At 38.7% G+C, this 18,733-nt stretch overlaps 1 protein-coding gene across 1 annotated transcript; it reads left to right on the forward strand.

Annotated features, from left to right (window-relative positions):
- Positions 1-5,214: 5,214 nt before the first annotated feature.
- On the forward strand, positions 5,215-9,970 carry LOC121951585 (relaxin-3 receptor 1-like). Its single transcript, XM_042497967.1, has 3 exons — positions 5,215-5,545; positions 7,686-8,129; positions 8,708-9,970. Exons 1-3 carry the CDS (start codon positions 5,336-5,338, stop codon positions 9,317-9,319), a joined length of 1,266 nt encoding a protein of 421 aa, XP_042353901.1. The 5' UTR covers positions 5,215-5,335; the 3' UTR covers positions 9,320-9,970.
- Positions 9,971-18,733: the final 8,763 nt, after the last annotated feature.

Below are 18,733 nucleotides of genomic sequence, written 5' to 3' on the forward strand. Positions count from 1 at the left end.
ACGTTTACGTTTTGTAGCAGTTCAGAGCAATACTGACAAAGCACAAGAGAATTAAAATGTTTACTTCAGTGAATTTTGGAAAGGCCTGAAGGGATTTGTTTCTTTCACTAATGACATGTGTCCAATTTGTAAGGAAGAGATTTGCATCAAAAAAAATAATGAGGGAATATGTGAAAAAAAGGCCAAAAATGATTACTTTATCAGCAAAAGCAACGGATTGATTTATCATATCAATTTAAACAAAATCATAATAGGCTTCACTTTCATGCCAATAGTCAATATGGGAAAGTGGACTTTAGTTTTTTTTGTAACAGTGGATATCTCAATTTTAGAGTAAAGTTCTTATATTTTTGGAAATACAGTTGTTGGCTATCTATGCGAAGTGCCTTTCTCTGATGGGGTCAAAGACAAATGTTGCAAAACCCGCTTTCATTTTAAGTAGAAATAGACTTTTCATTTATCACTATGAAGTAAATGTTGATTGCACATTTTATTAGCTATAGAATAATAACACCATCAGCGTTTCGACTGGTTCCCTATTAGCCTCGGTTTCATTATGCAATTCTGTCTGCTACAAGCACCAACCACTGAGGCTGAAAGATGAAGCCAATGTAGAATTGCCAAAAATGCAGTTCCTCTAACGGCCAGTTGAGGCTGACTCGAAAAGCAAATCAGTACCCACAGACCCCCATATGCGAAAATGCCCAACTTTACAGCAGAAATAAATTAGTCTTGGGAAAAAAATAAAAAACGGTTTTGGTCTCAGTAATTAACAGTACTTACAGAGTTTGGTTGGTGGCTTATTGAACACATCTTGTGGGTGGGGTTCTATTGGGTAAATTCAAATTAAAATCTGGCTTCAAAGCCGTGTTTGCAGTACAGGTGTCGTACATTTTACAATCATCTGAGTTCTGTTTGTTTAAGCTGTTACAAGAAGAGAGGTTAGACTTTACAATTCAATTCAGAGGGGTTGCTACCTGCAGGGGGAAAAGGTCTCAGGAGGAAACATTCATTAATTCAGATATTCTTGCAAGCTTAACGTGTCCATTTGGGGTTTCACAAACTACTGAGGTAAAAAGTGGGAAAATATTAAATTGTGCAATCATGAGCTGGGACACATTGTAATGCACTGAAGGAACAGTTCACAACAAAATCTAAAATACATATTTATCCTCTATGCTGTAGTGCTTTTTATCAATCAAGACTGTTTCGGTGTCAGTTGCAGAGTGATGGGGATATCGGCAGTAGAGATGTCTGACTTCTCTCTAGTATAATGGAACTGATGGCACTGAAAAAAAGAGCCACTGTGGGACAATTACCTTGCAAAAAACAAACATTATTTCTTCTAAATCATATTACTAATGTACAACTTTGGGTGGATGCATAACTTATGGTATAGTTGAGATATTTGAATCTGGGCCTTTTTCGAATAAAAGTTTTTCTTAATGTCTCATGCCCATGCTTGGATTTCTAATAGGATGATTGTTTGAATGAAGAGTATTATTAGAAATTAATTTGTTTTCACTAGGAGATCTGGTCACTCCCATTCATAATAATCATACATCTTTATCCTCATATGAGTAAAACTGAACAGGCCTAAAAGGCACAGGCCCAGGGGCCCAACGTGTCAGGGGCCCCCTGACCTTCACCTGCAAAATGTCACTAAAAATAACACAAATGTGGTTCAAAGAGACACAAAATGAGCTTCATAAAGACACAAAAGAACAACAAAGACATGAAAAGGAACTGTAAAAAGACTCAAAATTACTACAAACAGACACACACTGACCATAAAAGACACAAGTATACCTAAAAGAGACACAAAATGAACTTAATAGAGACACAAAATGACAACAAAGTCACACAAAACAACCTTTATAGGGACACAGAATTACTAAATTTAGACACAAAATGACCATAAAAGACACAAATATGCCTCAAAGAGACACAAAATACCTTTAAAAACACAGAGTGACTTCAAAGAGACAGTCAAAAAAGACACAAATATGCCTCATAGATACACAAAACCACAACGAACGCATGCAGAAAAACTAGAGTTTTGTGACTCAAAGAGACACAAAATGAACTGTAGAGACACATAATGACTTCAAAGAGACACTAAACTACCATAAAAGTTGCAAATATGCTTCTAAGAGACACAAAATGATCTCTAAAAGAGACACTACTCGACCAAAAAATACACAAATATGCCTCAAAATGACACTAAATGACCCTCAAAGATAGCAAACAAAACAATACCAACAAAAAGTGGCAAAGTTGGCATGTAGAAGGGATGGTAGGGCCTTTTGCACATCTGTGCCTAGGGACCAAATGCCTCATAATCCATACATGAAAAAAATTGAAAATCTCTCTATTTTTACTTTCACACATAAAAAATACAAATGGTGATTCACTCACATGCTCTACCCTCACCTTGACTGTATATACAAAATGAGGAGAAAAAAGAAGCACTCAATATGAGACTTCTGCCTATGTCATTGCACTTTAGGTGAAAAACAAAAACAAACCTGTGAAAATTAAATTTAGTCTTCTTAAGCTTCAGCAGAATGAAAATGAGCAGCTTCACAGAGCGCCTCAGGGTCAGACTCCAACTTTATCTGCACTTCCATCCATCTCAGTTTTAATAAGGCTTTAAAAGGAAACTGTCAACAAATTAGTGTTGTTTTTTGCTTATGGAACCAGACAAAGAAATGGGGATGAGAATAAATTACCTCCACTTGTCTTGTCTGGACTTTAAATCAGACCCGATACAGCAGAGGACAGAGGATCATTTGTGGCATCAATTCAAGTTCTGCAAACCCTTAACGCAGCTGAAATATTTATGCTAATAAGTTACAGACTGTCAAAGCACATCAGTCTGAACTGTTAGGGCTGCTTCAGAAAATGACTCTAAATTTTTTTCTTTTTTATCCTCCTTTTCTGTTGCACACACAGCAGACCAAAGCATTGCATTGTGTGAATACACTGAGAGTGACCTACGAGAAATGCAAATCAAACACACACACACACACACACACACACACACACACACACACACACACACACACACACACACACACACACACACACACACACACACACACACACACACACACACACACACACACACATCTCTTTCTTGCCCGCTTCTTCGCATGGACTGACAGTTGTTTGAAATCTAATTTATCATTCTTCTGATGTGCGTCATTTCAGATGCGCGTTAACAATCCCTTGTAGGCCACCGAGGAAACCTTTTCTGAAAATACCATCCTGCTATTTACCTTTACATCACATGCAGGAATATTAAAGGTGATATTTGGACATAACATCTGAGAGGAGGATTAGCTGGCTCCGTGAAAAAGAGGAAACAATGACAAACAATCAATAGCAAACTTAAACTATGCAAATGCTTACTAATTAAACAAAGCAGAAAAACAGCTTGGAATGCATGTTTTTCTGAGCTATTATTAAAAAATCCATTCAGCTAAAAACAAAGACAATTCAGAAAACAGACTGGTCAAACTCCTAAATTATTTTTCCCATCATACAACACAAGAGTTTACCAACCCATGTGATTGTATCTCTTACTGTAAACAGAGCAGATAACTGCCATCATCCAAGTCTAAATCTGTGAAGCTTCATTCCTGCCGAGTATTTACTGCAGAGCCGTAATCACCTGTTTGACATTTGGGGACACCATTTTCGATCGACACCTTCTGCAACTCAACGATAAAGGGTCACAGTTCCTGCAGATCCTTTAAATTTAGATCCTTCATCAAACTAACACTCTTCTGCATATTTTCTTTTTGCATTAACTGCATCAAATTTTGATGGCAATGTCCTGAATTTTCTCAAAAGTCATCCTCTACTTTCATGTTTTTATGAGCAATATTGATGTACTCTCCTTTCTCAACCATCTATTTCATTGTATTTTTTTATTCAGTGTACGCAGGAATTACTGTTGTTATTGCCTGCTTACTGTTTACACTGTGGTACATTGGTGCTTTTGCATTTTAACCCATTGACTGCACTGGTTTTTACTGGACATCTTATTGTTGCAGTACAGTTTTTCTATTTAATGCCTCTTCCTGGTGTGATCTAGTGTGTAGATTGTGTCTGTGTCTTTGTTCACATAGTCTACTGTGTGTGTCATTTTATTTTTGTCTATGTTGGCAGACAAGTTAACCCTTTGAGGAAATTCTGAATGAAGAGGGTGATGCAGGCGATTGCCCTGTAAGATGTGAGTAAATACTAATAATCTAAATATGTTCACCTAATATCTAATTGGTGAATTTACTTTAAATTTTTGTATATTTAGGCCTACTTAATTTTGTTAATTTGTTGCAACATAAAAATGACAATTTTAATTTAACCAATCTTTCAAATTTTTAGCAACTTCTGTAAACCAAGTTTACTGTGATCTGTATTCGGTCAAACCAATCATATTTGTATTTTCTTAAACATGTTAAGACAACAGAACTTGCAATTTTCCTAATGTCATCATTACCAAAATCCTTTTTGTCATGATCAAGTTAAGTCAAACTAACGTGGTCTACTGAAGTTGCTAACGTTTAGAAAGAACAAAGTAGTTTCAACTGTCATTTTCAAGTTGAAACATCAGAAAATCAAATGGGCTAAATACAGCAACATTTTAAGTAAATGTCAAACTTTGATAAAAAGTAAACATAAATTAAGATTTATTGTTAAATTGACTTCCCTTTTCCAAGATTATTTTAAGTAAGATCAACTTGTCAGATTTTAGTGCTGATTTATTTTTTTAAATGTATTTTCTGTTATTCTATTGATTTTATTTTATTTTACTTTATTTTATTTTACATTCATTATTAGATACTTGTGTCAACTTTACTTCTTATATACTTTACATCATCTCCTTCAGGATTAAAAAGAAAAGTAGGTTACCCTGTTACCATACTGAAGCCTACATGTGCGCCTCACACAGTGCGCCATCGAGCGGCGGAGAAACAGCCTCAGTCAGTATAAAAGCCTCAGGCTGCTGTCAGCATCAGTGAGACAAGATGAGACTGCATCTCAGCAGACTTCAGCCTCAACGCTCCTAAGTGGGCTGACACGGATTAATCAGCTTTTACACTTAATTGTATACATTAAGCGAGCGAGTTTAGAAATCCCTCGGATAAATCATGCAACTGCGAGGTTTTGAACAAGATTAAATACAGGTCGAGGACGATGGGGATTTTTGCATCAACACCTGTGCACCCACTCTCTGGAAGTTAGCCGAAAAAGAAGAGGGGGGAATCCTGCCGTGACTTATTATCCAAAAACAGCGAAAAGAAAAAGCCCTTTCTTCTCCAGAGTCATGCAAAGCAACAGCAGCGCCGCCGGAGCCCTGAGCGCTCTGAGTGTCTGCGGAGGAGAGGAGGATGAACGCGAAATCTCCAAACTTATCAGCCCCACAGGATCAGTCTCTAGTCTGGCAGCCCTGAACCTTTCACTGAACTGCTGGCTGCACATCCTCTCCAAGGAGGAGTCCTCTCTGGACCTGCACACAGACAGCGCAAACCTGGCAGTAGGTTGAGTTAAATTATTATTTATTATTTCTCACAAATCCAGATGGATAAAATGAATATTTTGTAAACACACTGTAAAATGTTGATTTTACTTAAAAAAAAAAAAAAAAAAGGAAACCGAGTGCCTTGAAAAATGTTAGTAAATATAACAATTAATGTTAATTTTATGTTTATTTTTGGCTATATCTAATTGTTAAGTTTACTTAAGATTTAGTTGTAATTACTTAACTCAGTGAAGTTGTTGCAACTTAATAAGTTAACAAGCTTAATTAAATCTTTCTAAGTTTTAGCAACCACGTTTATTGTGCTTTCTATCTATATTCTGCTGGCTGCAAACTAGTCAATCACATTTGTATTTTCTTTAACATGTTAACAAACAGAACTCAGACTAATTTGGTTTACTTAAGTTGGTAACACTTAGAAAGAACAAAGTAATTTCATTTGTTGTTTTTAAGTTGCAACAACTTAACAAAATTAAGTAAATACAGCTAAATTTCAAGTAAACTTATTTAAATATTAGGTAAACAGAAATTATCGATTGTCGTACTTAGTAGTAAGTTAAGTTATATTTACTTTATTTTTTCAAGGTAATCAGTTTCTAAGATGATCTTAAATTAGATCAAGTCAAGATTTTACAGTGCAGTTTTACATGAATGACAATATGCTGAAAGAAATAGAGGACGCAAGCTATATTTTTTATTTTCTTCACTGTGAGTTTGACAATTTGATTTTACTTTTTTTAAAAATCTAGGAAACCGACTGCCTTGAAAAAAGTATGAAAACTGGTAGTCTTAAGTTGTGTTTGCTTTAAACCTAATCGTTAACTTAAACTTTAGTTCACATTTACTGAATTTTGTGAAGTTGTTGCAACTTAGAGAGGACTAGTAACATTAACTTAATCAAACCAACAAACCAAGTTAACTGTGCTATCTGTTTCTGGCTGCAAACTAGTAGATCATATTTGTATATTTTCAAATATGTTGACAAAACATAACTTGCAGATCTCCTAACTTTATCTAAGGCCTGCCCCTCCATGTTAGTGAATGGGACATGTGGCAAACGAAAAACACAAAGTACACGCCAAACAAAGATGGTTTCTGTCACTGAAGGCAGTTCTCATCACCCTGATGTTTGTTCAAGTGATTGTTTTGTATAATAGGTTTGGTTAGTTATTTAGTTACTCATATTAATTAGTTATTCAATTCTGCAAATGGGAATTTTCTGCTGTGATTGACAGCTGTATGTGCCAATCCATGCGTTCACATTAAATGGAGCTGCTCGTGTTTGGTTGTTTTGGCGGGAACTCCCCCATCGCGAATATCGCTACTGCGCAGACTCCAGCTCCTAATCACCATTACCCAGGATGTGATTGTACACTCCAGAATTTCTTTAATATTTGACATTATGTTGATATTGCTGAGGGAGCAGGATGGTGGAGCAGCTGCAAAAATTATTGACACTTTTCTCTGCTCTGATTCAGGCTCTTTTTTTTTTTTAAGATAAATGTTGCACAATCTACAAGTACATGATGAATTTCTTATAATCCTGCCAAGCTCTGGTGGGATTAATATATATTTACAGCCACTGGATTAAAATGGAGTCTGTGCCTTTTATTGACCTGTCGCCATGGTGAAATGCAGTGTTGGCGCTCCATTGATAATGGCGTTTTAATTCAGCGCACACACTGAGCGAACATACTCAGAGCTGATTGAACTCTGATCAGCTGTTCTGAAACCGAAACCTCAGAGTTTTCCATCTCAGGGTAAATTAACTCAGAGTTCAGGGTTACACTCTGAGTTTGTTTAAACCTCTTTCTGAAACAGGTCCCAGAGTAGGTCAGTCTAACTTGATTTCCTGAAGTTGCTAACACTTAGAAAGAATCAAGTAATTTTACATTATTTTTAAGTTTCAACAACTTTACACAAAATTTTAAAAATACGGCAAAATTTTAAGTAAACTTAACATTTAGATATAAACTACACATAACTTAAGATTTATAGTTTTACATACTTACCTTTATAAAGTCAATTAGTTACCTAGTTTTTTTTAGTAGCCTCAACTTCTTCAGATTTTACAGCGTTATTTGCACTTTTATGATCATATTGTGAAAAAATAAAAATCGCTGAATGTGTTTGACAGGTCCGAGTTGTCATCGCCCTGGTCTACCTGGTGGTGTGTGTTCTGGGACTTGTGGGTAACTTCCTGGCCCTCTTCCTGCTTCACTCCCGCCGACGGGGCCACCACCACTCTTCAATCGACTGCTTCGTTATGAGCTTGGCGCTGACAGACCTCCAGTTTGTCCTCACCTTGCCATTCTGGGCCGTGGACACGGTGCTGGATTTCCGCTGGCCCTTTGGCCGGATCATGTGCAAGATCGTGAGCTCGGTCACCACCTTGAACATGTACGCCAGCGTCTTCTTCCTCACCGCCATGAGCGTGACCCGCTACCACTCACTGGTTACCTCTCTGAAGATGGGCAGCCCCCGAATCGCCACCACTCGTGCTAAATGGGCCAGTTTAACCATTTGGATGGTGTCACTGGTGGCTACGCTGCCTCATGCTTTCTATTCCACCACAGTCCAGGTTGGTTGAATTCAAAGTGATCCCTGATTTGCTTTCTTACAGCAGGAATACTCAACTTGCTTTCCTTAGGGGCCACTTCTGCAAAAATGACAGGGGGCCAGGGGCCAGTCGCAGTAGCCTCATACATGTTTCTAGTAATTTAGGACATTTCTAGGATTTCAGGACATTTATAGGATTTTAAGACGTGTCTAGGATTTTAAAATGTTTCTCGGATTTTGAAAACATTTTTAGATCTTAGGATGTTTCTAGTGTTATAGGACGTTTCTCAGATTTTAGGAAATTTCTAGGACATAAGGGGCATAGCTAGGACCTCTGTCACGGGGTACAGAGGATTCTCGAGGAACTTTTTTTTTTGGACAACCTCCAGTTTTGATGCTGTTTTATGCACTCTGACACTTAATGTATACTAAAAATACAAAAACATTTTCCAGTGTGAATCACTTTATTTTTATTGTAAATTAGAAAATGGTTGGCACCCTGTCAGTGGCCAGATTTGGCCCGCTGGTCGTAAGTTGAGTATCACTGGCTGACATGCTTCCCATTGGGGGTGTCCTACCATTATGTTATTGTGTTTACAGGTGTCCACGGACGACGAGCTGTGCTTAGTGCGCTTCTCTGACTCAGATTCAGGCCACTGGGATCCTCAAGTCCTGCTTGGACTCTATCAAACACAGAAAGTCCTCCTGGGGTTTGTAGTTCCCTTGATTGTCATCTCTGTGTGTTACCTCCGCCTCCTGAGGTTCATCCTGAGCCGGCGCATTGTAGGAAGCGTGATCAGTGGGAGTGTCACGGAGAGGTCAGAGTGTGAGAGGGGACGCCACCGCCGCCGCTCCAAAGTCACCCGCTCCGTCACCATCGTAGTCCTGTCCTTTTTCATCTGCTGGCTGCCCAACCAGGCGGTCACACTGTGGGGTGTGTTGATCAAATTTGACTTGGTGCCCTTCAGCAAAGCCTTCTACAACGCCCAGGCCTACGCCTTCCCCCTGACTGTGTGCTTAGCTCATGCAAACAGCTGTCTGAATCCAGTGCTCTACTGTCTGATCCGAAAAGAGTACAGAGCTGGACTGAAGGAGCTCCTGCTGAGAGTGTCACACTCTGCCCGAAATGTTCTCACTCTGGCTCTGAGAGGGAGGAGGGTGGAGGAAGCACCACCCAGCCTGGTTATGATTCACAAAGACATCAATATATAATATATGAACTGTAAAAGGAGAAGTTTGACATTTTGGAAAATGCATGGATTCACTTTCCCGCTGAGAGTTGGATAAGAAAATTGACACCACTCAGATGTTTGTGGGCTAAATATGAAGCTACAGCCAGCAGCAGTTTAGCTTAGCTTAGCACTATGACTGAAAACAGGGGGGTGGAAGCAAGCAAAGGGATGTAATGATGTGACGATGCATCGCAAGGCAGTTAAAAATCGATAAAAAATATGTTAGATTCAAATCGGTGAGATGAAAATTGAACTGCGATATTGTTTTTGAACAGCAGGGGGCGGAATCTACTTTGACTAAACTTGCTCGTCGTGCTATGTCACCATGTGTTCAATATCGTACATCATGTCCGAGACTAGACAAAATAAGACGAAGCAAAGGCTCCGCAACAGGCCATTTTGAAACAGAAGATACACCCTCCAGTGTAAAATCAAAGTGTGGCGGCATCTGAGCTTCCTCAAGTCAGAAACTAATAAAGGCAAGAAGAGAAAAGACAAAAACAATCTACAAATATTGGAAGAGGGTGTTGAACTACACAAATTGGACAACTAACATGATGCAACATGTGAGCTGGCAGCTCCGGTCAGCCCCGCCTACGCACATTACTCCTTAACGACAACTACATGGCCAAACTACACTGACAAGCACATTTGCAACACGCTCGCCCAAACGAGTACAAGAGCCAAACCCCACCTCAGAAATAAAAAGGGAGTCTTTGATTTGATACAGAAAAGAAGAGAAAATGCAGTATTTTGTATACTTTTTGTTTGAAATAATTCATAGAATATTTTACATTCATAATTTTGCTGTAATCTCATTTTGTATTTAAAAAAAATCTTGAGAAAATTGTATTGTGAATCGTATCGAATCGTGAGTTGAGTCAATCGTTAGTCCAAAAGGCAATTAAATCAGCTTACCAGCACCTCATAAACTAACTTATTAATACACTGTTCCTTGTTTGTTAAATCTTCTGAAACCTGGAGTGACATCACTTTTCTTGTGCTGTATTCAGACACCTTTCACGAGTATTTAAACTGTTCAACCTTGACCAAAGTGGTAAAATTTCTTTCAAAAACATGGGGAAAAGGCAATGAGCAACTTGGGAAGAATCTTTACACAAATCTTAAGAAATTAGAGAGTTTATAAAATTATTTTAAAAAGCTTAAAAATGTCAAGGAAAAAATGTAGGGGAAAACTATATTTCATGTTTAAAATTATGTTACAGAATTGCTACATTTTTTCAAGCACATTTCCAGGGTCTTTACTTGTTTGTTTGTTTGTTTTTTAATTTTCTTTTGTTGGTGGTGTGTTTGATTTACTAGTTATTTTCTTGTACTTTTTTACTAATTTCTTGCTAAGTTTTGGGTCATTGAGTGACACTCAAGAAGCCCCACCCTGAAATATGTGTAACTTTGGGCCTAAATAAAATGTAAACAAGTGATTTTTTTAAAAAAAATCACCCCTATTCAGTTGTCATGAACATTGAAATTAGCTATAGAGGCCAACACTGTTTTTGTACCAGGCTGTAAAGATGTTTATTTCTGCTGTAAAGTTTGGCATTTTAACATGGTCTTCACTCTCTTTTGGAACCAGCCTCAAGTGGCCATCGATAAAATGCCGATATTGGCACCACTGCAATGGTTTTATTGTTCAGCCCCAGAGGTTGCCACTTGGCCTTTACCAAGGACTTGAAATGGGCAATTGCGACTTAATAATGACTTGCCAAAACAATGACTTGGTCTCACCTCTGCAGTCTACGGGTTACAGTTTTTTTCTAAGCTAAGCTAACCTGCTGCTGGCTCAAGCTTCATAGTTAGAATGAGAGTGTATTAGCCGAGTACGAGTTCACACACAAGGAGTTTTACTCTGGTCTTATTTTGCTCTCAATGTGCATACACAAAATAAGTACGCAGTTAAAAATAAAGAAAACACAAACATTAGCTTACAAACAGTAGTACTGATCTTCCCAACTCAAGAAAGTGCATAAATGTATTTCCCAAAATGCCCATTTTTTTCCTTGAATACTAAAGGGGATATTCCTTTCTGAGCCAACTCTGTGTGCCATATTTTCTTAGGTGCCATTTTTTAAAACTGCGTTCCTGTGTGACACTATCATCTCTCCGTCACACTGGACACACACACTTTTCAGTATGCTCACTTTGCAGACAAACCTGAACAGCTATGTTTTTAGTTTTTTTATTATGCGCTTTTTGTGAAATATGCCTCTATGGAAGTAATTTCCCTGGTGAAAAGTTCAGTCCTGAAAATAATCAAACTCTAGAACGAGCCGGCTCTGAGTTACACTGTGGCCCGATTTCTTTTCTCGCACATCAATCAAAACATGGTGTAATGTTTGATTAGTTCGACCTGTAAAGTGATTTTTGTACTTTGCACCTCAAGCACCCACACAGGAAATCACAACACCTGTAAGATTGTTACGTTTTCATCAGTAGTGATGTTTAATATTTCAGAATCTAGCATGTAGAATCTAGTATGAAACTGTCGTCCACTGTCATGTCTCTGGGTGTCTGCTTGCTGTGCTGATGTGAACTGTTTTGTGATAACACGTGTGTAACGTGACATTAAATAAAACGAGAGGACAAAAGAGTTCAGCGACATCTCAGCAAAGTTAATCACGACTGCGGTCATGACAGCCAACCGCACAAAAGCTGCTGCACATTTTTGCCCTTTTACAACCTTTAAAGTCTGAACATCGATAGCCTTCTTCAGCTGACATGCAAATACCACACACACACACGTACACACTCACACACGCACATGCACACACACACACACACACACACACACACACACACACACACACACACACACACACACACACACACACACTTCACCGCGGTCCCTCCACTGTGTACCACTCCTGTTGTAATTACTTCTCCAATCAAAAGCATGCAGTTATTTAGGGTGGGGGTCTTTGATGCTGTTAATAAAGCCAGCAGGTCACTAAGGGAAGCAGAATCTTCCATCTGTGATCTGAAAACAACCAAAACTGTGAGTTCAAGTATTTGTCCAGGAAAAAAAAAAAAGAGCCAGGTCTCTTGTTCAGATTCCTGCCACTCTGCTGTTCGCTGTGTTATCAAAAGAAAGTCCTCTGCTGTGAACATCAATTATTGTTTTCTTGAACTTGCTTCATAACTTGACTACTTTACTTTCAGGCTCTACACAACAGAAAGAAACAGCACTTCCACTCAAGCCCAGACAGCGCTTTCTATTTCAGAGCAGCTTTAAAGAAAACAAGCAGTATCTGACAGTTACAAGGGTCGTAATCGTAAGTGCCCAACTATTCCACTTCAAGTACTGGGAGTTATTTCACAGAGAGTCAAACTGATGAAATCCACTTGTCATCTCTATACGAATGGTCAGTATGGATCGCTGATTTAAAACAATTACAGGCTCTAGATATTTAATTTTCTAAGAGGAAATTATTATAGATGATGAGCAGGAATGACAGATACACGGGCAAAGAAAAAGGCTAAAATCAATCACACTCCGAAGTCATGTGTCAAGCACGCAGCAAATACACGAGACATTTTAACATCTCAGTCAGCGCAGCTCTTAGCTTACATGCAGCCTCTCATGGGCAGATTATGTTTTTGTGGTTATCTGTCTAGCTGTGCTAAATTTAGTTTCCTTGTGGTTGTTTTGTCTTTCTTTGTGATTATTTTGTCTCTTCATGGTCATTTCGTGTCTCCGAGGTATATTTGTGTCATTTTTTGGATGTTTTGTGTTTCTTTCTAGTTGTTCTGTGACTCTTTTTCATTCCTTTGCATGTCATTCTTCTTGCTTTGTGTCTCTATAAAGGTCAAATTGTGTCTCTTTGGGGTATATTTGACCTTTATAGAGACACAAAGCAAGAAGAATGACATGCAAAGGAATGAAAAAGAGTCACAGAACAACTAGAAAGACATTATCGGTCTCTTTAAGGCACATTTGTATCTTTTTTTGGTTGTTTTGTGTCTCTTTGTAGTCATTTTGGGTGTCTTTGTAGTTCATTTGCATGTCTGTTGTTGGTGTTGTGTCTCTTTAAAGGTTGTGAGTTTTTTGGTGTTGTTTTATGACTTTTTGTAGTTGTTTTGAGCCTCTATATACAGTAGTTCATTTGTAACTCTATGTAATCGTTCTATGTCTCTTTTAGGTACATTTGTCTTCTTTCGTTGTTTTGTGTCTCTTTGTATTTCCTTTGCATATATTTGCTGTCATTTTGTGTCTCTTATTTGTATCTGTTTGGGTTATTTTGATATCTCTTTGCATTTATTTTGCATCTTATTATTGATATTTTGCATATCTTCCTTGTCCATACATGTTCATGTTGCTGGTGGGGCCATTCAGTAATCCATCCATGCTATTACTGTAACTATGTTTGAGTTTTTCAAATTTATAATTTTTGTGCTTTGAGCACCATAAACCAAGTGCCATATAGTTTCATTATATTTCATGAAAAGGCTCATATCTCTAACACTCTGCAACTGATACTAAAACAATCGAAACGATAAACAGCACTACAGGTAAGAAGAAAACTATGTATTTTTGATTTTGGGATGAACTGTCACTTTAAAGGGCACCTCAGCTGTGATAAAAAGGGGCAAGCATTACTCTTTAATTTTCACCACACACAAGTTTTGCTTCTCTAGATCTAGATCTGTGTGTTACATTAACACCTGTAATTAAATCTAAACCCAGAGAGACGAGATAATTGGTATCACTCTGATTTTTCCAACAAAAACACTTGCACTGAACTGTTATGCACACTGTGTTGCGGCACAAGCAGGAAGAAGAAAAACATGCCTCCCTCAAGAGAACAATCTCGAATCAAGAATCATGGCGATGAATGTGAATGCAGCTGTTAGTGATGTGTTAGTGCTAAAGACTCAGTCATATTACAATTAAAATGCCCGTGCCTTCAAGGACCATTGACTGCCAGTTGCAGTCAGTAAAGGTGCTCACTATCACTACAGGCTCATACTAACTTTGGTAAATGGAAATGCACTATAAATCGTTTCTAGTCGTTCGACCACTCAAAGCGCGATCACACAATGAGTCACATTCATCCGTTCACACACACATTCACACAAACGGTGGCTGAGGTTACTGTACATGGTGTCACCTGCTACTCAGTTGTGGAATACTCATTTGCACGCGTACTCCCATGGAACAACCAATTGGAGTAATTTGGGGTTCAGTATGTTGCCCAAAGATACTTTAGCATGGTGACTGGAGGAGCCAGAGATTGAATTGCCAACTTTCAAAGTAGTCGATGACCCACTCTGCCTCCTAAAGCACAGCTGCCCAAACTTTCTGAACTTTTTCCTAAATTCTCTAGCATTGACTGCTGCCTCCATCCGACAGAGACTAATTTCCCCTGGGTTGGGCTTTTCTGGTGTTTTGGAATCATCAGAGGGGAAAAATTGAGACTTTTTTCCATAATCCCCAGGAAAATTAAGGGCCAGTTCAGAGACATCAATGCCAGACAAAGATAAGGGGAAGCCTTTCTCCTCATATACAAATGACTCAATAGAGTTATCAGGAGCTTGTAGAGGAAGACAAGGTGAAATCAAGTGCTTTCAATACTGAGACAAGTCCAAATTTAGTGTTTTTAGGGTTTTTTCCCTTCTCTCTGCTTTCCATCTTCATCACATTTGAAGTACTGGGCTTTTGACGTTGATTACTTTCTTCCTCAGGGACATGCTGGAGCCGACTTATGCTGAATAGGGAGCATCTGTAATTAGACGGCAAACAGCCATCTTCGTGTTATTCCACTGATTCCTTTAATGAGAGTCAAGGACGTGACACCCTGGTTACCGATTCACTGAATAATTTCCCTCTAACCGTGTCAGAGTGTAAACCCATTTCAGTATAGACAGTATTTGCAGCAGGTTATTCAGCCCTGTTCTGCTTCATTCATTGTTCTCGCTGTCCTTAAAAAGCATTCTGCCAGTGAAACTCGCTCACACAGCATGAAGCTTCCTCCGCAAAACCTCGCAGCAGGGTTCATATTAAATGGTTAATGAGCTGCGTCTGCTTTCCTCCAGACGTAGCACTCTGAGTTACAACTGAGGAGTTTGATTCTGACAAAAAATCTTTGATGCAGAATCCTCTGCTCTCTTGGGGACAACTTAAGGCAGACCGTCACTGGCTCCTTACGTCCATCCTGCCATGTAGCACAGACTTTTGAAGTGCTGCAGTGACTGTCGTCCTTTGAGACGGATCACAGACAGCAGGACTCTGATGTAGATTCTCTGACCAAGGTCCTTCTCACTGAGTTGAGGAGGACGGGCAGCTGAAAAAGGAGTCTGTCCGGTGCTAAATAAAGTACAATAAATACAATTTTAGAGACTTATATCTCCTGAGGAATCTGTTCCACCACATCCTTATTAAATGAGGTATTTCCAACAGCACTGCACCACCGGCAGCCTGAACAGCTGATAAAAGCCAGAATAAATCCACACATTCATGTTGTTTATGCCAAATTCTGACCCTGACATCTGCATGTTGCAGCAGAAATAGAGATTTGTCGGACCAAGCGACGTTTTTCCAATCCGCCATGGTCCAGTTTTAGTGAGGCTGTGCCCACTGTAGCCTGCTCTGAGCTGATAAGCACAGAACCTGCTGTGGTCTCCTGCTGCTGCAGTTCGTCCACTTCAAGGTTCAACAAGCTGAGCTGTCAGATACGCTCTTCTGCATAGCGCTGTCATTATTTGAGTTACCGTCGCTTCTCTAGAAGGCTTGAACCAGTCAATCCATTCTCCTTGGGCTTTCTGTTTTGACAGAAAACCATGGTCATTTTCATAGATATTATATAATGTTGTTTTCTTTTCTCTTCTATTATATAGAAATTTGTATGTTCAAGAAACAGTGAGGACTAACGCTAAATATCTTTGTATTACAGTCAAAGGGGTTAATTTAGGGAACAGCTGTAGTGTGGAAATGAAAACATGTAGAACATCTAACTAATTTAGACATGTTTTAATACAACATATAGAAGGGGAATGAGCCGGTTAGAACAGAGAGGAGAACTGGCACAGTAGGACAGACGGGGGACAAGACTGGTAAGGTTGCTTCTGATAGTGAGACTTTGTTTTTTGTTTTCGTGTTTTCTTTGTTCTGTGTGAGCGTGATTTTTTTCAGATCGATTTGTTCTTGTTTTCTCTTGAAGGTTTAATTCTTTCTCAACTTGATCAAGGTGTGTATGATGAGTACTGCGGCAGAAACAGACCCACGTTGACATGTGAACAGAGAAGCCGGATGTCTGCTGTCTTGCTATTTTGGTGTCAATTAAATAACATTAAATCAAGAGAAATTGTAGTCCACTTTTTACCCACCAGCCAGAGGGACTGGGGAACACTACTGAACATGAAAGACAGGTTACAAATGTATATTTGAGGTTTGTCAGCTATCCTGATCTGCTCACAAAAATGTGAAAGGCATTCATTAAATCATTCAAAAAATATAAATTATTTTGAGAATTTATAATGCAACTAAAAAAAAACAACTTCATAAAACCTTACTTCCCATGTGTTACCACTTTAAGACTTTTGAAAGATTGACTTCATACATTTTAATACAAATTAAGGCCTTATTTTCAAATAAAGGTGATGCTTTTTAACTTTTTTAAGGATCCGCAGGAACCCAGATATCGTCATCACCCAGCCTTAGATACAAAACCACCAAATAATGAACAAAGGGGCTGAGTACATTTGATGGAGTCGGTAATGGTGGTAAGTAACTGTGTAATGACCCATTCACAGAACAGGCAGCTGGACTCGATACAAAGTGCTTTAAAGGACTGACACATATTCAGCATCACACTGAGCATCATGTTAACTGCAGTGGTCATCTACAAACACCTGGGGACAATTTTACAGTCGGAGCATCTGATATGCATGTTTTTGGTTTACCAAAAGAGGTTTTTATGATATTTGGGTTGAATGTAACAAAAGGAGGCTCTTTGGTCCTCTTTCCATTGACATCAGCTCTTATATAGGAGATACTACATTAATTATAATGCTCACTCATCATGTGGTGATGCATAATGACAATACCAAGATGAATAGATGTTGAGCTCATAGATGTTAATGAGAGTTTCACTGCAAACAAAGAATCATACACTTATCTTAGACGAACAAACGCCAGCTGCCTTCATCCCCTTTAAAACGTTGGTTCACATTTGCAACTAGGCCACTGCTGTTTGACAGCATGCAAAATACAGCGCATATAGTTAGGAAGTTGTGTTTATTCCCCAAACATATGCATATTTAAAATAAAACAGATAAGTGACTCTTCCCTGACATAGCACTAATGTTTTTCCTGAGATAAAAACATTTCCCTGAAATGTTTAGTGTGATTATGGTCCATTTACAGCCCAGCAGCGGCAGGTGCTCCGTTTATGTGGAAAATGTATTTACAGAGACAGAGACTGTTATTAACACGGCAAACATGATCGTGGGTGATGGGTGGGATCCTGTGGCCTCCTCATTTAACCTGCTCCCATCTGAAAGATGTTTTTTAACCCCTGAAAAAAAACAGATCCAAACTGTCCTTTATCCCACAAGCTATCACATTTTTAAACATGCACAAGTAATAAGCAGTTATGTCCAGCTGCTCTGGTTAAACGTCTACCTCTGTCCTGTCTCGACAAATTCCTACTTAAGGTGCAATGTAAGTTTGTGTTCACTTTTGTTATGTCGAAATATGGAAACGTCAAGTGATTGTGGCTGCAAACCAATTTCCCCACGGGGCAAATAAAAGTAACTGTCTATCTAAAATCAGGCAGAATTACGCATTTTGCCAGACAGACAGAGTCTTTGTACAATGAGGGAAGCACTTTGATAATTTTGGAGAAAATGTGTTATTGTAATAGATCAGATCTGGGCTTAAAATTCCCACAGCTGTGTGAGCGTTGGAGATGCTCACTTGAGATCTCCAGGGGTCGCATTTTCATGGATAACGATAGCGTTTTTCAAACATATAACATTCAAATTCTATTCGAACATAATTTAAGCGAGCTGGCATACTTGAGGGGAGAGAAGAAGCATAGGGAGAGAACGAAGAAACGTACATGTTGGTAAAGAAAACATCACACATCAGTGCATATTAGAGCTGCGTAAGGTCGACAGCTACAGATAAAATTTTGCATTGTTACATTTCCTGGAAGTTATCCATGGAAAAATCCTGGAACATTTTCATCACTCCACAAAATTGAATGGCTTTTCCAAAACTTTCAATCATTTTTACTGATTCCATGATTTTTCCAAGCCTGGAAAATGTGACTGTGGTATTCCATGACTTTTCCAGGTTTTCCACGACAGTAGGAACCCTGCATCTCTTCTTGGTAAGTATTGACGCAGGCTGTCGTTCAAGGACACATCTGTGGGA

This window comes from Plectropomus leopardus, chromosome 12 (assembly GCF_008729295.1).
Source record: "Plectropomus leopardus isolate mb chromosome 12, YSFRI_Pleo_2.0, whole genome shotgun sequence".
Lineage (NCBI taxonomy): Eukaryota > Metazoa > Chordata > Actinopteri > Perciformes > Serranidae > Plectropomus > Plectropomus leopardus.

Excerpts from the sequence above, each read along its gene's own strand:
- LOC121951585 (XM_042497967.1), top strand. The coding sequence starts at position 5,336 with ATGCAAAGCAACAGCAGCGCCGCCGGAGCCCTGAGCGCTCTGAGTGTC. Across the intron at positions 5,546-7,685 it reads CAGACAGCGCAAACCTGGCA|GTCCGAGTTGTCATCGCCCT; the intron begins GTAGGTTGAGTT and ends TGTGTTTGACAG. Across the intron at positions 8,130-8,707 it reads TCTATTCCACCACAGTCCAG|GTGTCCACGGACGACGAGCT; the intron begins GTTGGTTGAATT and ends TTGTGTTTACAG.